Genomic DNA, 23,444 nt, shown 5'->3' with positions numbered 1-23,444 from the left:
CACATAAATGATATAATACCACAGAAAATGAACTTTTTCGTCTGTTAGTACTACGTATGAAAAAATGTATTTTTTCGCGCGTTAATACCATGTTATTAAAAACCACGGAGAAATGGATACGGACAAATGACCGTGAAAAAATCGGTGTAGATTATAATTTCAAATATATGGCAATACCGGCAATAAAGTGAAGCGTGACGGCGCATAAAAGATGATTGTAATTTTTCTTTAAATGTTTATAAGCAGCGGTCGAAATATTATTGAGAGAAAATTAAACATAAGGATATTTATGTACCTGTATATTTCGACACTGTAACCAAGGAGACTAGGAAAGAAACATTTTCATACGATGTAAAATATTTATCTTGTAAGTTTTTTAAAGACTATGCAGCAAAATATCTCTAGTACTATCGTTCAATTCCTTCAGAAATGTTGCGGTAACAGACATAATATTTCTCAAATACACTTTGAACGGCATTCCATGCAAACTTGATTTCGACGTTTATTATCAAGACCTGCCTAGAAAATCTACGAAAGTGAAGATTGATGCAGAAGTTCCAGTCATGTATCAGAATTTAATTTCACTTTCATTGTCTAAATGCGGTTCCTGTAAATTTTCACGATTTCTATGATAATCTTCCAAAACAAATTTCACAAGATCGAGAAAGGATAGATTAGATACCGATTCGAATGAAATATTTCAAGTACAATATTAATACAACTATTTCGTTTTTCACATAAAATAGTACATTCTATGAACTCTTTTCGTTCCCTTTCTTCCTTCTATAAAAATTGCAGTCCTTTGCACGATATAATTAATGACAGAAATGAAATGCTCAAAAAACTTTCAAGGAAATTATTAACCCTGATAGATACAAACGAAACCACGTACGAGAACATATTTAGAATTCTAATACCACCTATACGATTTTAAAATGCGGACAAAATACTTTTTCATAAATTTCAATTGTGGATAACATCGCAAAAGTTCTTTATGTATAAATATTAAAAGTAACTATACAATGTAAAGTTACACCGAAATAATTTGCTTTTCTATAAAATTTCATTTTTGTCAGATACATAGTATTAGAACGATTTACTGTCAAAAAGGTTTATCGTGAAATTGAAACTTACGACACGTGTGCGAGTCTAAGACCTAGTCGTAAACGCGCGAAAAGCTTGTTTCTAAGTGGAAACGTGATTTCATACGATTCGCCTTGAGACCTTCGGAAAAAGGGTGCTGATATCTAAAGCTTAATATTGCGATACGAAGATAATGCGAGTCTACATATATCGAACCAGTAGGAAACGATCACAGACTATTACTGTAAGTAGAAAAGAACGATCAAACGTGTATCTAACGAAGAGCAGAAGAAGAAAAGAAGAATGCCAGGCATCGAGAGCTAGCATATGACGGAATAAAAGCAGAGATTGACGAGAAGATATTTTGTCACCTTTCCTTCGAAGAAAGTGAAAATCGTCGTTACAGATTTGGTATAGAAAGGTTTCAAAACTCATCCAATGGTGCGTCGACTAACGAAGATTAAACCACTAGAACCGACACGATTAGACCGTTATAATGGACGACCGTGGGTGATGTTAATGAAGAAAGTAGGGAGATACCTTAGATGCTCGACGAGGTAATCCAGAGCCACGCACTTCGACGACGCGTGTTAATTCTATGCAGAGATCGGAGCATCCTAGAGAGACGGTGCACATTTTCATCGACACATGTCTTCCACCGATAATCACTGACGATCGACGATTCGTTTCGAAACCACTACATTAGCACTTCTTTCTTTCCTTTTTTTTTTTTACGAATTCTTACGAACTGCGTTCTCCAAGGGATCGTAGAACCGATCTGACGTTCGCTGGTTCGCGAACAAGCCGAAGACGTTTCATCCCTCGTTGTATGCGATCTCGATGATTCGAACGAACGAAGAAAAAATGATGAAAAATTCCAGCCGGTCGCTGCGGTGTCGACGAAATCCTCCGCGGCACTTTGTGACACTTGTTCGCACGTTGCAACCACGATGCGTTTACAAATGTCCGATGCTTACCGAGAAGCGCGTACATCCACGTCGTCGCCGACGACGAGGAAGCGGCGGCATCCTCGAGGAGCGCAGAAGGCCTCTCGCCTTCCCTCCTCTCGGTCGATGCCCTCGTGCTTCGAGGGTGCCTCTTCCACGACGACGAGGTCGTGCCGCTCGCGGATGACCGTGCCGAGTGTCGCGAGTTCGTCGATGCGGCCACGTGCTACGAAAAGAAGAGGCGGCCACTTCGAGGAGCGAACGATGCACGAGGAGGACCACGGCGTCGGCAACCTTCGCGATCGTTTACCGTGCCGCTACTGTTCGTACGAGTGTTGTGGTGGTGGTGGTTGCAGGTGGTGGTAGCGAGTCACTTTGCCAACTCACGCGCACTCTTCGTCCGAGCGGCCAACGAACACTGAGCGCGGGTGGTGGTGGTGGTGGATCAACCAGAGGTGGAAGTGGAAGAACACCGATGGAGGATCCTGCGACGGTGCGGATTACCAACCTCGGACCACGTGCTCCTAGCTCACCGGCGCAGGTGGGAGTGACTAAAACTGTTCCGTGTCAGCGTCGGAAGATCCACTCGATGAATTTTCGGACCACTAATCCTCGAAGAAACGTTCTTAACGAAGCGGGTAGAGCCTCTTCGCGCACGAAGCCATCAAAGTGACAGAAATCGGCTGACACCGATGCGCTCGAATCACTGTTCCTCGAAGCGCCTTTCGTCTGTTCCTTACCGAGCTCGAGGTACTTGAAAAGTAAATCTTGATCGAACTAGGTACAAACTAGGTACCTTCGAGTGTTTATCAACGTTAAGAGACACTTGTGCAACGGCAACCGATTCGCTCGATCTTCTTGCCACTTAAACTGCCTTATTACGTGTACGTCGAGGCCCGAGCGATGCACAGAATCTTAATCAGCTCGCGACAGATGACTTCAATGGCCGTTCTAAAGAAAACGACCTGACTCGAATTTTCTAATAATAGACCATTTGTAGACGAGATTCGCGCTTCGAAGTCCGCGTACACCGTTCCAGAATTTTCCTATCCTTCTAGAGCTCATCTTGGTCAACGAGGATATCGTAGTCGATGTTTCTGTATTCAATTTGCGAGAGGACGAGTTGTTATTTCTTTTTCCTTGTTTTCTTTTTTAGCAAATCCGCGTTAAACTAAACACGAGGGAACAGACCACGCGGTTTCGTGTCACCGGCGTAAGTGGGAGTGACTAAAACCGTCCTGCACCTCTCCGCTTATGCGAAGTTGGTGGTACCGCGACCACCATCATACGCAGGTCTAACCCCTTGGGAAGGCTGAAGAGGAGACCAATGAGGTTCGCGCACATCCTCCTCGTTGAAACTATTCAAAATTGACTTTAAACGCCTCTCGCGGCTTTGATTGTTCGGTTTAGAGCATTTTAAGGGGACATTGTCTCGATCGAATCTAGAATCTTCTATTATGCGTTATTCTATAGAATCTTCACACATGCGTATGTATGTTATTACGCACGAGTTCTTCGGGCACAAATAACACATTATCGGGCAATTTGTCTACGCAATAAATTTCTTTAGGTCGGGCTTTCACTACTTTTCGAAAACTTGTGTACATTTACCTGAAAATCACTTTTGTAAATTTTTTTCAATTTTTCTTTTTTTACGGTAAACACACGCATTACCGATTGCAGCGTAAAACTATGATAATCGTTTGCATCCTGGAAACGATATCGTCGTCCAAGTAGATTGAAAACTGCGTATTGTGCGATGTAGCGAGAAATGACATCGATATCTTATAATTTTACGTGTTATCTCTGATATAACGTTAATTGACTCGGGCGAGAGATTAAGAGAGAAAGGTTGCTTCCTCCTTTCGAATACGGATGATTCAATGACGCAATTTAACTGTTAATCTGAAAATGAAGGATGGATATCTTGATTTTGTATCTGTCCTGGATTTACGTAAGTAATGCTACGATCGATTTAAATTTGTAACAAATTGTCTGTAACGTCCGCCGATCCTATCTAGGGAGGGATGCTAACCGTGTTATTATGTAATACGTATCGTTAAAAAAATAGTACACCCACGATTCTGTCGCCTCGAATTCGAACGAAACTGTGGATGGGAACAATGAGGGCCCCATCCCCCCGTGTTCTTTCCCCTAAAAAGTATAAGGGGTCATTGGAAAACTTTCAATAAGGTAACGCGAGGGTTATTCCCTTTCGGTATTAGCCGAATATGTCAATCGATGATGCAGTGTTCTGTGAACGGGAATAGAAACCAAGTTAATGTAAAACTGATATAATTATTTCATTACAATGTCCAAAAATTACAATCAATGTTATTTAATGTTACAGCGACTCGCAGACTCGTTCAAATAAGACCGATGCAACCTCAGTAGTAAATTAAACTTTTATTTTTGTATTAATATTACGAAAATTATACACTATGATTGTACATACAACAAAACTTTCGCCCGAGAAATAAAATTTATCAGTTTAACAATTCTTCTCGTATGCTTTGCCAGAAATAGATAGATTCTTTAAATAAAATATGACCAATATTAGATACCAATATTTACTTTTCAAGTTCGAAAGAAACGAACAATTATGTATTAGATCCGAGCGAACGTGAAAAATGTGTAAGATAATTCATTAATTTAATCTGTTTTATCGTACCGTATAACTTATTGTTAGTACACGATGCGTATTACATTTATCAATAATTCGTATCGCCAGGCTTTACAGTTAAAAGAAAAAAATACCGAGGCTAAAAGATTCTTGACAAATAAAACCGTCTAATTTATTAGACGAGTATAAAATATAAAGTAATAGGGAACTCGAAGTTAGTAATTCTTCATTATACTTCATTGAAATTTATATTCGTCTCCAAAATTTTATCAAAGTTATTTTAAACCAATCTTGGTAACTTTTCTATAGACCGTACATAATAACAGAAATCACTACGTACATCGTCAACAAAATTTCGAATTCAGTAGTTAATTAATTAACTCGTTAAATATATATTTTTTATTCGATATTTGTGTTAGAAAATGCTTAAACATTGTGTTTCCACGAAATTTTTCGCAATCTTTAGACACCGTTCCGAGTTAGTATTATCACCTTTAAAGTGTGCATTTTAAGGAATTTCTTCGCGATATCTACCACCGGAAGCCAGCAAAACGCGAATTGTTCGAAACGTGCCAGGGGTTAATACGGGTATACCTATACGTCGTGAGTGTACAAGGTTCGATAAAAAAAGAACAAACTCGTTATTCATCGACGTATCAATCGAGTTTATAAAATACATACGAATTTCTTTAAAAAGCTACGAGGTAGAGGGACGAATATTGTGACGCCTACACGTATCTAAAAATATTTTCAATGTTCAAGTATATTTTCTATTTTTTGCGTCATTCCTGTTGTATAGAAGCTACTTGTTTGCGTGTAAATATTCTTCTTCGTTTTTTTCCCTCTAATGTAAATGTGAACATACGTACAATTCACTTTACTGTTTCTGATATAATGTAGAAGACACCAAATAACGTTTGCGGACATCTTGTACAGACTCCGCGTAAACACAAGGAGTTCGATGAAAAATATGCGAGGGAGTCTACGTGTTTGATGAAAAAAGTTTCTTCTAGCATTTTGTAAGCACTGCCATATTGTCGATATTTAACGGAATTGCGATAAATATTGGCGCAATTGTAAAATCCATTTTACTTGCAAATGATGATTTTTCGTTAGACTCGATTAATGACGATAAATGATTGTTAGGCGTAGTTACAAATCAGGGAATAATTATATAATTTTACATTTTAAAAACGGAACAATTGTAACGTTTACTTTGAATAACAAAATTAACACGCTAATATTAATGTTTAGTCTTGCAACGAATGTCCTTAAATGTTTTTCTAATTCTTTCAACAATCGTAATTACTTTTATAATTGTTTTGCTAAATTATTTTCAAAGTACTATTATTTTTATATTATTAATCACTCCCTGACAATTAATACTGGTAAGAAAACTCCCTTTAAACAGAGTATAAAATTGAAATCTTTTATGACTAGAATAAATTGTTTTGTTTGTACTGTGATTACTTTGTAATTAAAGGGTAGAAAATAAAAAAACGTGAGGAAATCAAAGCGGATCAAATCGTTTATTTCATTTGTTGTTAAGAACACAACAAATCAACTTTAACTTAATCGATTCCCAATTCTTTTTTTCCGGCATCGAAACATTTGTCTAATTCATTTTTTATCAAATACTTCACACTTTAACCATTAATTTCTTCAAATGAAGCAAAGTCGATTTTACACCACATTTATGATAATGTGTTTTGCAGAGTAACCAAGATCTAACAGTATGCTGCCTACGAAATCTTTTGATCCCCGATTAACGTTGAGATTTCGCGACAGTAGAGTACACTGTATTAATTAGCACTAATTACGCGAATTAATCCGGATACGCGTATCAACGTTCCGTACACGTAGATCTGTTTGTAACGCAACGATAATTGTTGTCATAAATATGGTCATGCTTTCCCCCTCCAATTTATGATCGACATCGACGTTTGAAGTGACCACAGAGACCTTCCTCGGTCCCTTCTCTAAATCGTCCCTGGATACTCATTAGCGTGATTTTTCGACAAACAGAGATCAGCCTCGTTGATTAATTTACGGTGATTTTGCACTTTGCCTCTGTACGCTTATCCAATTATTCGAGGAGAAACGATGTGCTTCAAACAACAATCCTCAACTTTTGTTAACGGATCCATCGGCCTGCAAGCGGGTGTTAAAGCATCGAAATGAAACATTTCGCCTGTTGCTGTAATCCTCAAATGTGACAAACACGGATCGTTCGTGTTCACCGGTAAAAATTGCATTACTAATCGGTACACTTTCCCATTGCTTAATTTACTATGTTTTGCTTTTCACCAATTTCATTATTCAGGGTATTCCATTAGAAACAGAATATATACCTACTCGATTATCTTGTTTATTTTTGAGGGTACGGGAACATGTTACAAAGACAGTATATTGAAATAAATTCGATCGAAAGAAGAATCAATACGATGCAACAAAATAGGTGTGTTTAAAGTCGTATGTTTTAGTTTGCAAGGTCAAGGATATTTCGTTATAGCGTACACTGCATCTTAAACTCTGAAACGTTTGTGTTAACTTTTTATTTTAAAAACTTACTTCAACGTGTACTACAATCAATAGAGAAATAATAACATATATACGAATTTCAGTAATATTTTATTTTTTGATGTATTGCCAAATAAGTTTGTATCAAAAGTCATTGAAATCTTTTAAATATTCACTATTTTACTAGAAATCAAAGAAAGCATGATAGACCATTTGAAAAAATAAAAGTGACTGCAAACTTTCCAAAAACCCTCTACTTACAAAAAAGTTATTCTTTCTGCCATACAACTTTTGTAAATAGTTAATTGTAAAGTTTTTCCATATCTTTAAAAGTAAGAGAGATATTCAAGTTACCGAATCACTCTGTATATAGCAATACTACTTTCTTTTCTATTATTGATGATCTAAATGTTAAGTATTGTGAAACAGAGTATCTGAAGTGAGAATGTGATAGACTAACCATATGTATTTATGCTGCAGTATACACTTTTTAAAAATTCTTTCCTTCAATTTCTTCAAATTTACTTCCCAAAGTATCGACGGGCAATAATGAATCACCCTATACGCTCTAGCAAAACCAGGTATGAGGAAACACACACTGCGATTGTGTAACTTTTAATCGATGTAATTTTTCTTTGGAAAAGTTTTCCATCAAGTCCGTTACATCAGTAGTATTAACATTCTCGACTTTATAATTATGAAAGTCCTTTAAGGTTCCTCTTAATTGTATTACACGCGACGCGTACAAATGAAAATGTTACATTCGAGAAACGTAAGTGTCCATGATTGGTTACAATCCATACGTTAAATAATCTTACGAGTTTGTTTTATTACAAGTACGTTAGAAATTCTTCTTTGTACTGTTTGCTCTTCACTTGTTCAAGTAAACACGTTTCAACTTCTAACATCAACATGCTTCAATTACTATGAAAGTATAAAGGTGTAAATTATTTTCTCAGATTCTTGAGTGACCAGAGTTTTCGGAATTCTGTTCCTCGGGTTGATTGGTAAGATAACACTGGTCAATCTCCTGTAATACAATACTACAGCTCGGAGAAAGCTGTTGCCCCTGAAAGTATATTCCTCTATCCTTCAATTATGCTCGTATAACGAGTAGTAAACGTTAAATACCAAATATTTGTTTATCGTTGTTTTAATTCAAATATCACATACATATATTTCGGTAATTCTAATCGAATAATCACTTTTGTATGCAGGTAATTGCAAAATTATATTTATTCGTTGCATAATAATGAAAAACACAGAATATTGAAGTGAGAAATCTAGATTTCTCGTAAATTTAATCATACTATATTTCTGACAAAGCTGCTGTAATGAACAACTCTGAAGTGAAATTGCAAACCAATTTTTATTTTAGATATATTTTTGAAAAATTTTGCTAAACGATATTTCGTAAGAACGGTATCTTGACAATAAATATCGTAGCGAAGAAGGCCGTGACTTCATAGCTGATGCATAGTAATAATGATAATAATAACGATAAAAGTAAAGAGTGTAAAAGACGCAATAAAATGTTGATATGCCAATGTTTTCCAACAGCAATATAGAACAATGAACAAAATGTTTTCTTTTATTTTCTTTTAATGTACGCAGTTTTTATTTCTAAAAATATTATGCAATAATTTTTGTCCTATTTATTGAAACGAATTAAACGACAGAGTGTGATATTAAATTGATATACTTATTAAAAAAGATATAATCATACCCTCAAAACTACTTCGAGCCCTTCCACTTGTCCCCTCATTTAGTTGCATGGCCAAATTATCTGCAAGCAAAATTTGTATTTATGCCACAGTTGATCAAAACTCATATAATAGTGTAATAAATGATTCTCATAAATTTACAGAAACAATGTTATATTTCAATTTTCAAAACTTGTATAAGTAAACGTAGTGGTAAACAATTTTTAATACTAGCATTTGCATTGAAATAGAAAACGTTTATTTTGTATCATCAAAATGTATAAATATTTTATCGAAGTTGTTTTTCCATAAAATGTTGTCGAGCTTCGCAAAATTTGAAACTCGCCTCGGGGACATAAGCGTCAAACAGATTTTGCAAAGGAAGCTCGATATTGTGTGTATAAAATTGCAAGGAATGATGTATTATATCCTGAGAATGTATCAACTTACACGTATGCGTATGTTTTGCATTTTAAAAATAACTCGACTTAAACGAACAGAAACAAATGTTAACGTAAAGGTCGCTCTAGTCGTTGAACAAAGTAGACAATTTTCAAAATTTAGAACAAATGTATTTCCCCGATACATTCTCTAAATTCTAATATCGTCTACAAGTTTAATAAACAAATAGAAATTTGTATATGTACACTGTGAAATTGAATGAAAATTGATCTGTGAAGTTAGATCAATTTGCTACTCGTAAAGGATACAATGCATTGGTCTAACTACTTGTATCCCTCGTTTATGTTTAAAATTTGATACGAGTAAAATAATAAAGAGCAAATGCAATAAGTTATTTGTGAAACATCTACATTCGTATCGTTTATCGAATGAACGCGAAGCAAATTGGCGAATCTTCATTCCTTGCGCCATTGTATATTTTTATAATTGGCTCGATAACTTGTTAATTAAACGCCAAATTGTTCACTCAGACGGAACAGAAATACGGCGAATGCTCCTCGCACTCAGGCGTACAAGACATTAAATTAAGAAGTACGCACGAAGTGGTAAATCAACGGGGAAGTAAATTGTACACGGTATAAACGACCGTCTTCGTTTCTCACTTTTAAATAGATTAAAAAATGTGATGCTAAAACCGACAGCCATAAATTGCACATAACGTTCTATCTAACACAATTGTTCTCAGTTTATCATAATTATCATCAAATATCCTTGGATACAGAAGCATTCAATTTATTTATTAACGCACACAGTTGACTATTTATTTTTCTATTCGGTAACACAACTCCAATACACATAGTGTAATATGTGGTTTGACTCGGTGGAATCTCGTTTGAATATTCAACGGTATTAAAGATATAATTTTAAGCAATTAATAACCATTTATTCTACTCGATACGCATAACATTAGATATTCACGATTCAAAACGAGTACATTCAAAATTTGTTTTTAAATATGGTTTCTGGCAAACATTTTTCAAGGATGTTTTATTTTAAACTATTCTTAAACATTCGAAACAAGTAGGTGTGTACAAGTAACGAAACGATACTGCATGGTCGAACCATACATTTTCGTGCCTCTCGCGAGAATGCCGGTGAATTCCAGTTACATAATAAGCGTACTGACAACAATACAACAATTTAACCACGTGATTATATAAACGTCATCAAGCCTGCGCCTGACAGATTATGTCTTGTCGACGACATCCCCTATCGTCGCATCGGCGGATCATAAAAACGGCCCTATCGTTTACTAAACAATAGCAATATAGACTATCGAAGCCAGAATGGAGCATAAAAAGACGAAACTTACAATATCGGGAAAATTTAAACAAGTTATTTTGTCACGCGAGACATTTTCAATAAACACTGCAATTTTCAGCGTACACGATCATTAACGATAGAACACATCTATGGTATGCCAGAAGTCGTGTAAATTGAATAAATCCGTGTTTGAAAAAAGTAGAAATTGGAGTTAATATACTTGCAGAATAATTTGTAAATAAAGCTGATAAAAATTAGAAGAAAGAGTAACTTTCAGCGATTGTTTCGTGTCGTGCCTAGGTAGACCAAAGTGTTTTAAGTTGTATTGTTAAAAATTAGAACTTTACATCGTTTAAATTCCCCTTCGATACGTACTTTAAGCATAAATGTTTCAATATGTTTAACGAACCGGATTCGTAGACTCGAACTGTTTATCACCGATAATAGAATTTTAAACGTGCATACGTTCTGTAAAATGTCTTTTCAATCTTTTACTATCGGTATTTAAACTGTGTAATTAATGAATGTATTAAAACTGTAGTGACAATAAATCTAATCATGCATTATAATTGTACTGAATTGTACTGGCTCGAAGGTGAATAATCAATTTATTCTATTTACGATAGAATTATCCTTGTGTAAGCACACGCGAGTGTCAGGTGGCAATGAAGGATCCTTAGAATCTTTTCATTTAATACGCCATCTCGTCCGCTATGAACATCTGTATCCTCGAGTTTCCAAACCTATTATGGCATTCACAAGCTAGCAGGTACTGTATGAGAAGCTTTACATTGTTAATCCACTGCTGAAGGAGTATTAGGCATTAATTATACAGACGTTACTTATAAGTCGAAGACAATGTAAAATGTGCAATGTACACGATGCATCAATGTAGTTGTTCAAACAGTCTCCTTACAATTAGTGTGCTACTGGCATTTAGCGAAAAACTAATCTCCCAATGAGTAGTGGAATATTATTTCAGGCGATTCTGGAAAATCAATCGGATACTAATGATCAAAGGTGTCTTATGTAATATTTTTATCGGTTAAGGGTGTTAGGGAAATTTAGAAAATTTTGAAACATTGGATGTAAATAGGGTAATTCATTCGTAATACGAAAGAATTTTTCTTTGAGATCACCCTTCGTTAGAAATGTAGCTTTACCTTTCTCGCTGAGTAGAAGTTGAGATTACCTTTCGTTAAAAATGTAGATTTACCTCTCTCGCTGAGTATCTACAGATCTACTAAAAAAAGTGTAAATAAAAATTGCATTTTTATTTTATCGAAAAATCCTTGCTTTCTGGGTTAAAGAAAACTTCTTTGCGACCACTTTTTATACGTACGATCAATTTTTGTGCTTTATTTTATTCTACTCAATTGTGGGGGTTGTTTGTAAAGAATAATTTGGATTTTCCGATAATTATTTGTACGTAAAAATAAAAGAAAGATGTTTATATTTGCTTTACACGTATTTCGCGAGAAAGAAAAATCTGCATTTCTTTGGAAGCGGTAATTTCCCCTTTTCAACAAATAGAAACTAGTTTTGTGTCGCGGATAAACTACAGTACTTGAACACAATGCCACAACATTCTTTGAATTTCCATACTCCCTAACTTCCCTTATGAGAGTTTAATTTATACAATTTCGTGGAGTTCAAATATATTGAATACCACATTGAAAAGTAAATTTTCCCGATCATTCACTTACTTTGAATAATTGTAGTATACGTGAATTTTAAGCTCAAAATTATTATTATTATTATTATAATTAAAATATCCGATCAGATCAGATTTTTAATCCAAAGTGTACATTGCAGGAAGCTGGTTTAATTTTAAATGTACCCGTGCGGTAATCTCTGCAAGTAATGTTTTGAAATTCTCAATGAAAGAAGAAATTCCTTCACGTAATATCTACGCAGAAACGTAATAATGTCTAGCATACACACATATTATAATGTAACGTAATCAACAGAACCGATCAACTTGTTACGCGCGCGAATCATAGATATATACATACGTATCTCTATGCTGTAATGCGTTCAATCGTAAAGCGCTATTCGGCTATTATAAAATCATCGTAACTTCTGTACATGATCGCTATGTCGGCTTGTGGTTCACGTTAACTCTGTTACGTAATAAATTCTCCAGTTGAACTTCGGTACATTGCAGTTACCGGTGGTTTTCGCTGGTTTTTAAACTTCAATCTTTGAATTCTCACCGCAGGAATCTCAAATACGTATTCCCTCGCATCTTAATAATTACGATGACACTGATGATAAACTACGTTGTGCGAATGTTAACGCATTACGTCGAAAAATATTCGTTCGAGTAATTATTATGACGTAGAATTTATATGTATAATGTAAATTGCTATTAGCGCGTAACACCAAAATTGTTGAGGAAAATCTAATTGCTGTGTAAAGATGAATGAGGTAAGTGTTTGAAAGAACTAAATTACTTAGACCAGAGTATGGAAAAAAGAAATTGCTTTCAAGGCAATGTTTGCTAAGTTAACCTTACTCAGAAGTCTACCAGTAATAAATATCTTTTTTCTAATTTTATTATTTTGTAATCTAAATATTATACCAAGTTTCCAACTTTGAAACGAATAACACTGTAGATTTGATTCAAAATTTCAGACAATACTGCTGAGACATTACTGAAACATTGCATGGAGATTTCTAAAGTGTTCCAAAAATATATGTCTATTTATAATATTACTATTTGTCCATCAATCGTTTAAAAAATATTCTTACTGGAAGATCTGAGAAATCGTTACAACAATTTATAGGGCAATATGCAAAACTTCATTTCTTTAAAACAAAATTATTAAAATGGGTCCCTTTTACTTACTACTTTGAATAACAGTGTAAAAATTTTCAGAGGGATCTTATTTTAATTGCAGTGATACTAAAACTAATTCTTTTGTACTAAGAGACGAAACAAGAATTCGAATTTCAAATATAACATAGTGAAAAATAGATGCGAGAGATTTATGTTACAAGTGGCATACAAATGTAAAGTAATAAATAATTTAAATGAAAAATCTTTGTTCATCTGCACATTTACACATTTTTACCGGTTCCAAAAATACGCAATAATGTTCTTCGCTGCTTTCAACGATATTGTTTCAGTTGTAGAGTATAAAGAAAATAAAAATCAACTCTGTGTTATACCAATGAGAAAACGTATTTTTGATACAATAGAGTTTAATACACAATATTAATTCTTTGACATCGTCGACCCATTCTTACCCGATACTAAACTAACAGGTATTCTCGTTTTAAATACGTTCAAGTTTCATATATTTTTCCTATAACTTTTTACCAAAGTTTACGTTTATAACATACTTTTTCATATTTCCATTCATAGAATACCCTATGTTCTCCAAAGTCATAGATAGTTTATAATATTGTTGCAGCGTTTTTAAAATATTTCCAATCTTGTGCTGCTGTAATATTAACTGTAATATTGAAAATACAACTGTAACATTGCAATATCCCGAAACGTACCATACGGTATGGAACCAACGATAGACAAAATTAAATTCAAATGAAAAATGACGAACAAAACCAGCGCGTAACAATTTCTTCGATCGATCAATTTTACCAATTTATTATTCATTGTGAAGTATTTTATTCCACGAATTTAAATTGTAATGTTCATTTAGCGAGTAACAGATAAAAAGTCGTTTATCGTTCGAAGTTTCCATCCATGTAAAAATGGTGTCCATCTCTGTACGGCTCTTAACAATCGTGATTCCCAGTCTGTCGGTGAGCAGATCAGATGAGCCGAGCTACTGTCTATGATCCGTTGCTCGTGCTGTTGCGCGCAGGTCGCGCACTTATTGTATCGACGACGCAAGAATCTTCCGCAAGAACAACTGGTTCGTATTTACAAGCCGGCAATGTCAAGGCGACCAGCTTATTTCCTTATCAATGCGCTATTACGTAATGCAGCCGAAGTACGGTGCACCGATAGCGCGACTCGCTTTCAGTGTCCCCTATGTGCTTGACCTGTGACGTAAACTCGTAGGAGCTAGCGCTGACAAGGACGTTTCAAATATTTGCGAAGCTTCTTTCGCGACAATCGCACTTCGTTTCTATTCGAAGCTGTTTTACACGTGCGCTTTTCGATTGCCCTCGGTGACTGCTCGATCGATAACTATTGAATATGTACATTGTTTCCTAATAAGTAATTGTCACTTCTTGTCACTTCCTGAGTTTTCCTATTAATACTATCATTCAAGTTTGCACTACGGGACGTTGTACATTACAATATTCGTATTTGCCGCGCAATATCAACCGTGAGAGAAATAAGCGAAACTGTTAATTTTTATAAAAATTCTTTGATCGTTTTTCATGTTCACGAGAAGTCGTTACGAAGAGGCAAGTTTTTAGAGTACATCGAAGCATTTTATATAGATTATTATTATTGTGTAGATAATTCTTCCGTTACGTTGGATTAACGTTTGCTTCTGTCTTTTTCGTGATAACTTCCTCACTGCATAACACGTACACATTTTAACTATTTAAAAACCGGCTTTCAACTAGTTAATGCTCGAATGTATAACGTTCAAGGTACGTGCTGACGTATTGCTTTCAAAGACAGTTACTGTTTCTAAACTATCGTTTTCAAACATTTTCGCAATAATTTCGCACACTTATGCGATAAGAATTATTTTGCAAAATTATAGAGAAAGTAAACGGAAAAAAGATTTTGTTTCCGTTGCTGATTTCGAAGAACGAGGATAATTTCTATCGACGAAATCCTTGAAATATATAAATATTGTCACGAGACAATATATTTATTTCAATTTAGTGTTTCCGGTTATATTCTACAAAGTTCCTTTAAAATGTAAACGAATCAAATTAAAAAATAAAGAAAATATGTGTAGAAATTACGTACATTATCGATAAAAGTCACAACGAGAATTGATAGCACAAACATAAATATATCTTTTAAATTGAATTATTGCAAAACAAACGAAAAGAAAAGTATTTTACCAATGATATGACAAAAATTATTATTTCCTTTCATGCACTAATTTGTAGTAGGTATACGCTCTCATTAGATGTATAAATAACAGCTTAATATCAACATTTTATAAATGTTAACTGATTACTATTATATTCAAGATTACTTTTAACAGTAGCTGTTAAAATTGTCTATAACATTTCTGAGGAAAAATACATAATTCAAAAGACCGCAGCAATGTAATGTATGCTGTTAATGACAAAATGAATTATGGATGACTAAATCTTAGATATCCTGGTAGTTAACCATATTAGAGCTGAGAAAGAAAAGACGATATAACACTTCCATGAATTCCATCGCAATATCGGAAATAAAATTCCAATCGAAGCTATAAACGAAGCCTTCGCTCTACCACTAAAATAAAGCAAGAAATATTTTTTAGCGACTTTCAAAGTACTGTAAATAGAGGCTCCTGAATCAGTTAAACAATGAATCTCAAAATGTTGTATCTTCATTCTATTTAAAAATAAACGAAAAAATGTTCGATATACATAAAGTCCATAGCGAAATTTAATCAGAAAAAGGAAACAATGGACTCACAAATTCTTAATTTCAAAAAAGATCAATTTGTGACGAATGCAATGTGTCAAATTGGAATGAAACATACAGGATGAGATATTTAAGTCTATCACTTGAATTTAAATTTGTAAATTATGCGTTGTATAAAAAAAGGTTTCTCCTGAAAGTTATTTTACATTACGAGGAATTTACACACAATAATTACTTTTTACGAAAATGTATAAATAATTCCTTATCATTGCCGTGTAAATTAATTCCCTAGTGGTAAATTATCAGTGAAAACGAACAAATATCTTCGTAGCGATAAAATTGAATAATATTGACAATTGTATTTATTGTAATACGATTGGTCGTTATTTTTTTGTATATATTTAAACTAAGTCACAATACAGCGAAAGCTGCTCACAACGTTGACACCATATTTGAGGTAAGTACCATAAATAATTGACCAACTCGTCGTTTGATTGGTAAATTTAATTCTGGAGATACTAATCTGAAAAATGAACCGCGTGGTCGATCAGAAGAAGTCGTTAACGACGATGTGTTAAGTCTTTGGTTGAGTCTGACACATGCCAGAGTGTACGCGATATTGCAAAAAACTAGATATTTGTTATGCAACACTTTCTCAGGATCTACGAAGTATAAGGAAAACGAAAAAATTATATAAATGGGTTCCGCACGATTTAACGGACGCCCGGAAGCTGCAACGTGCATGGAGGCATTTTTCTCTTCACACGGAATCAAACAGATTCATTTTTGCACAGAATTGTAACCTGTGACGGGAAGCGAATGTTACACAATAACCGTCGACGTACAGCTCAGTGTTTTAACGTTGATGAAACTCTGAAACAATAGATTGTTCAATAAGTTTTGTCGATCGATAAGAAACGCTATCAGCTATTAGATTCGCCGTTTTATTTCTCTAAAGATGGTACTGTTTGATGAACATGTGTGATGTTTCACGCAGATCTATCGATTCATTCTTATATTTACAGTTGTTCAAAGTTGAAATGTCATAGTATACTTTTTAGAATAGAAAAAGCGAGAAAACTTATCGAACAACCTGGTACACCGAAATCTAGTCTACATGGAAAGTTATGGTTATGATAGTTTATAGTAGGCATTATCCGGAGTTGGCGAAACAATAAATGTGAATAAATATTGTATGAAATTCTTCTTGTACTTGCTGTTCTTAACCAGAATCTATATATCGGCGTACAATAAATATCGCAAAGTACAGGAATTAGCCAAATAAATGTTGTAAGATTCTTCAATCGCAAAAATTTCATCTTTATCGTTTGTCACTGCACCAGGAATTATATGAAAGAGACTCTTATAACCGTGTGCAATTTTTTCAGTGGCTTCTAAATAATAAATCCGATTAGACTACACATAGAAATTTTGGTCACGTCAATTTAAAAATTATGCATTATTGATCACAAAAGATTCACGTTGGCTTCGTCAAACCGATCATCGATAATGATGGAGCATATACGTTTGGTGTAATAGAAAAATAAAATAATTAGACCATACATTATTGTGAAATCATCAACAGACACAAGTATTCCATCCTTTCGACTCAAATACTATCAATTCTTATTATCAGATTTACTGTTACAGATCATTTCAACAATGTGGTATCAGCAGGACGGTTGTCCAGCATATTATGCACAGGAAGCACGTCAAGTATTGCAAAGATTATTCGGTAACTGATGGATTGCACATGGAGAATAAAGTTCATGGCCGACTCCGTCTCTGGATTCAATATCGTTAAATTACTTTTCTTGAGGACATTTAAAAAATGAAGTTTATCGCGAACCGCCTACGACTGCTAAAGATACGAAGGACCGCATCGTTCGAACATGTAATAGTATAATTTCGGGAATATTTACATATACATTAATCCCATTGGTTGATCTACGTACGTGAATTGATTGTAATGGAGAACATTTTGAACATTATTTACATTACAAGTCAGTTGAAACGTGTCTCGATTGAATTCCACACATTACGATTAAATAACTGGAAGTGAAAAAACAACAATTTTCGTTTGAAACATTTGTTTATACAACAAACAGTTTACGAGTAAATTTAGCTTGAAGACAGTTGAAAGATTTGCAAAATTCTCTGAATAGATATAAAATTCTGAAAGAAAATTTCAATGATAGTCACACAGTTCATCGAATAATGTTTCTCAAAGATGCAACACTTTACAATAGTTACTGATTCATGTAACGTTCCTGCGTCTAAAGTATTAAATCATCATCGCTAATTGCCACCTACGTGCAGTTGATGCAACTCTAAAGAGATACTCGAAAAGAAAAAGTTGCACACGTTTAAAAATTCCTTCATTCGTAGTTCCAGTCCCTTGGACAAATATCGGTCACCGATGCAGAATCACAAGAAATTAGAGTACACGCAAGACACCATCGACTACTATATGTAAACCGCGTTGTAGGGAAAGTGAGCTCGATAGCGAATGCAACATGCGTCCCGACGTGACTCGGCCGATGTTTTAGGAATTTGATTTGATATGCCAGACCGCGGGATGCAAGTAATTATCAAACGTAAAATGATGTTACCGTAACCAACTGGACCCGCGTCGTGCAATCACCGTCCGGTATTATTTATCCTTATGAGAGAAATGCTATTTGCATTTGAAATGCTTTGACCTTTTCGGATCTATGCACCACGGCAGTTTCTGGTTAGCTAGATATGCCCGTCGGCGATCTTGACTGGGTTATACTAGTGCTGACGATACGCGTGGCGGGTCAATTGATTTTAGAATTCTTGCGGTAGAACCGAGATACACAGACCAGGTAAACCTTAAAGTGTTACTTGCGCGATTTTAGATTCAATATTTAAGTAACTTCACGAAAGAGACTCATGAAAACAGGATATACTTTATATATATATATATATATATATATATATATTTTTAAATAAATTTATCGTTATTCTACGTTTTAAATACAAACTAAGCACTACTAAAAGTATTTTATTATTTGAGATTTAATTGGCTTAAGGGGAGACACCACCCTGACGAGTCAAAAAAATCGAATTTCTTTTTTCTTATTTTCTTAAAGTTTAAAGTGTGTAGAATATTATGTTAAAAAGATATTTCGGAATTCAAATATATAGCGAAGTTGCAACGATAAATAAACTAGTTTTATGTTTTTCTCAAAACTACATTTTTCAACTTCGCCGACACGAAATCTCCGGAACTACGCATCCGATTTACTTCAAGTTTTATAGAGATATTCTGCATAGAGTATTTTACAATGTAGCGTATGACTTTTCTTAATATGTTAATTATTTGATTTTTTATAAACGTTTAAAGTCGTTTTTTTGGACAAAAATGATTATTTTTCCTTGAAACTTTGACCATATCAACAATTATTAAAATTTTCGAAAAATCGTACGCTATATTTTAGATAATAGTCTCTAGTTTATAAATCGACAACATTTTTTTATTTCAAACTTCCCTGTTCTCGTTAACTGTGGCGGCCAACAAACAATGTTTCACCAGAAGGGGTTCTGGGAATAGCGAATAACTTCGCCATTTTGTACGATGTTTACTTTCGCAAAATTGTAAAATGAAACTGAAAGTTATATTTATATTTTTTGAAAAAGACTACATTTTTCATTTAGTAACTAGTTAAAACAAAAATTCGCAAAATTTACCCATTTTTTGACATCTCAAAGTGGCGAGACATCTCCCCTTATACTTTTATATCGATCAAACCTTTAAGATACTAAACATAGATGTCTAACTGACGGTTTCTCGTCGTTTTGATAACCTGGTACACGAATTGTAATATCTAATCGTGTCTAAGATCAGTCTTACTAAAAATTCACCTGCATTCCTGAACGAAATCTCCAAATTTTTCAAACAGTTATTGAATTAATGATTACTCAATAGTGAAATGTAGATAGTCATAGACACCAAATAATGTTAAAAATGATAGTATTAATTAAATTTAAGACTTTCTTGTTAAAAGAGTCCACTTTAAACACTTTCTTTAACGTAACATTTTCTTATCGTTATAATGAGTAGAGTATATCCCCGAAATTTGTATTTAATAATTTCATTTATTGGAATATTTTCCGTATAGTAGATTAAATTCAATATTTACTCACGAATATCAATTTAATATCTAATGTTCATTCCATTAGAATCAAGTATCACTTATAAAAACAAATTGTTGACACAATCTGCGTTCCTAGTTTGATAACGAAGATCGTGATGTACAGGCTGCTGTAAACATCAACAAAGTTTATGATAACATTCACTCCGAAGCTGCGATAATCTTCTGTAAAACTAAAACATTTATGACTTATAATTGAAAGTGACACTGGATGACTGATTGCAAAATAATTTAATTGATTTTTGTGGAAGAAACATCAACGATTCAATCCGAAGTTAGAAAGCAATTGAACAAAATTACACTAGAAATAATTAATATTTTTTTTATACGTGTATAGCTTGACATTATTTAAATTTAGCTAAAAATTGTATGATAGCACATATATTATATTAATGGTTACTTCAGCAACATCCCAGGACAAAATGTCAACATTTTTAATACAACGTGCACACACAATTTTATATATATATATATATATATATATAAAATTGTGTGTGCACGTTGTATATATATATATATATGAATACGTATTTTCTTCGAATAAAATTCATTTAAGTAAAAAAAGACACACCTATTGAATGTTCTGATAAAAATGCTTTTATCTGTAAAGGAGACATTCGATATATTGATATGTTCTTACTATTTAAATGCATAATTCAACACATTACCCCATAAAAATCCGTACAGTCTCAGAAATATTAGATTTATCTTTAATGCTCTGACAATAATGCTGAATTCGTTGTTTCAATTAATTACGAAATAGAATATGATATTTACTATACTATACGTTCCAATATTTTCCAGATATAGTTTAACAAATTTGAATGAATAATCGTCTGCTACGATGAGTAAATCATTTACATTTTGTAACTCATAAACGGTTGATTTTTCAATCCACATTTATTAACACATGAATTAAATGAATGTTTGTACCACGGACCTGTTAGTAAACTTAAAAAATGGTGTAAAATTGAATTATGCATTCATTCTACAAAATCAAACGAAACTGACTCACTCTAAAACATTGTTACTCGTGTAACAATGACACATTCTTACGCAGAGTACAAATTAGTATTTGTATCTCGAAAATATATTGTTTGTATGTGCTTACATACATTTTATCAATGCGTGTTCAGTAAAAACTTGTGCAAAAGAGGCACACGTGTATCGATACTGCAAACAGGGATTAACATCGTTATTTCGAATATAAACTGATATATAAAATTTGACGTGAGGATATGCAAACATCGTTGAGTGCGTCGTTACAATGTTATCTGCATTGCAAGCTTTTTAAAATATTTATATAATAATTGATTTAAGTTGTTTCACGTGCACTTATGCATAGTTTAAGCACGATAATTTACTTAGTGATTCTTATTCAGTGAAGAAGTGATAACTATGATGGTAAATAATTATTTTGCTAATCAAATCAGTAATATTAACTTACACTATCAATTACAAAATTGAGAAAAGTTTTCAAATTATTAAACACTTTCATGATAGACTTATTTGCTACTTAATGAAATTACGAATTAATTTATATGCAGAAGAACGATCTCTATCAAACTAATAATATATATAATACAGCAATTTTTCAAATTTGCGAACAAATCGTTTGCACATTCACGAAACATATTATAAATCAAGCGATATAAGAAATTTCCTCATATATATTTTCCAAGTATTTGCGACAAAATATATGTTTCACCTAAACGAGGAAGAGAGAAAGATATCTCAAATAATAAGATTTTTCCAAATGGTTTATATCTAATACCTGTATATGGTACTTTTGTAATTTCAAAATCATAGAGACAATTGTAAACAAGATTCTAGCATTTTTGTACGAAGATTTAGCATTATTGTTAAAATTTAGAACATACTGTTCTAAATAAGTGTAAGATATTACACAAATGGTACCACTCAGTGAGGCATTCGTCATTTTTATTATTATATAAACCACAGCGTGTCCCAGAGTTTCAGTATGTTTTACGAGTAGAAACAAGAAAGTCAAGTTACATAAACATAGATCTACAAATTTTTTTTTAAACTATAGTAAATATATGAAATATAAGAGGGTAATTCTTGGTACCATTCTTGGTACAGAGTATAATTAATAATACGTCAATGATATTCACTTAGTCTATACTAATGTAAAAAATTAATACAACGTGTGTTGAGATAAAAACAAATTAATAAGATACGAACAGTCGATGTTTTAAAATGGTGTATTAAAGTAAGAGATCAGCATAAATTACGTTAATAACTTTCAACGATTTTAGATAATAAAAGCAATTCGTGTATATACATTAAATAAATATCGTTGAACTATTCCCACTCTATATTGAATCAAGAGCAAGTTCGTTATCGTTTCCGTTACACTTCGGGTTTTCCAATTTTCTAGTAAACTATTTATTGTTTTATTATTTCTACTTGTAAAATGTACAGTCACAGTTCGATAGCATTTAATATAACAATATTTACTTAAATGTAAATATATTGGCACATATAAAGTAATACAAAGGGTATCCGAAATGAAAAGTAGTTGCTGACTGATAAAAAAAGCAGCACGTGCCAATTCTTGGTAGATACTATTTTGTTTTTAAGAACGAAGCACCAACAAAGATTGAGAAAATATTAAAAATATGCATATTTTCTATAACGAATAAAAAATTTACCGAAGATAGAAATGTGTTATAGAAATGACTAAAACAGAATCACTGAAAACTGTAGATTCGCAAAAAATTGCGTAATTTTTTCTTCAAAATATAAACACCGATAAAGCCTTGTTGAAATATGCCAAAAACTATCAAAAGTATAAATTCAATCTGGAAAAATTGTTCCTCATCTCCAAATCGTTCTTACACTAAAAATAATGATACAGTACACGTGGAATTATTATACATTACATACCAATATAAAATGTAGTATATAATACAAGGAAATAATGCAAAGAATCGTCGTATTAAATGCCTGCACCACTGTATTTTGTGCACCGCATTAAATGCACACATAGGCAGATGTACAATTCAGTTTATTGAATGTTTTAGAAACACTATCACCGTAATTGGTTCGAGTAATATAACATTAACGTGGAATGGCAATTTAATCGTCTATTAGTAGGAATGAGAATCAACGATGTGA

General features: G+C 33.4%; 2 protein-coding genes across 11 annotated transcripts in view; one reads left to right on the top strand and one right to left on the bottom strand.

Annotated features, from left to right (window-relative positions):
• Positions 1-23,444, bottom strand: part of Cyc (basic helix-loop-helix ARNT-like protein cyc) — an 81,134-nt gene that overhangs the window by 49,858 nt on the left and 7,832 nt on the right. For 3 of the 10 annotated variants that reach the window (XR_012992575.1, XM_076315326.1, XM_076315328.1), the window contains exon 1: positions 2,061-2,605. The exons of 1 other annotated variant lie outside the window; for it this stretch is intronic. Coding sequence is in view for 4 of the 9 variants with exons in the window: in XM_076315326.1 (XP_076171441.1) it covers positions 2,061-2,076 (16 nt within the window). In the remaining 5 variants the exon portion in view is untranslated. Of the gene's footprint in view, positions 1-1,623; positions 2,607-8,899; positions 8,960-23,444 lie in introns of those variants that run through there. 6 more of the 10 variants (XM_076315333.1, XM_076315330.1, XR_012992576.1 and 3 more) reach the window with 5 other exon arrangements.
• On the top strand, positions 2,157-3,636 carry LOC143148358 (uncharacterized). The gene is made up of 3 exons (XM_076314642.1): positions 2,157-2,175; positions 2,270-2,780; positions 3,187-3,636. The coding sequence occupies exons 1-2, from the start codon at positions 2,157-2,159 to the stop codon at positions 2,701-2,703; spliced, it is 453 nt and encodes a 150-aa protein (XP_076170757.1). The 3' UTR covers positions 2,704-2,780; positions 3,187-3,636.

This window comes from Ptiloglossa arizonensis, chromosome 6, assembly GCF_051014685.1.
Source record: "Ptiloglossa arizonensis isolate GNS036 chromosome 6, iyPtiAriz1_principal, whole genome shotgun sequence".
Classification (NCBI taxonomy): domain Eukaryota; kingdom Metazoa; phylum Arthropoda; class Insecta; order Hymenoptera; family Colletidae; genus Ptiloglossa; species Ptiloglossa arizonensis.
The sequence above is the reverse complement of the archived record's forward strand: the minus strand, read 5'-3'. Positions and strand labels throughout refer to the sequence as shown.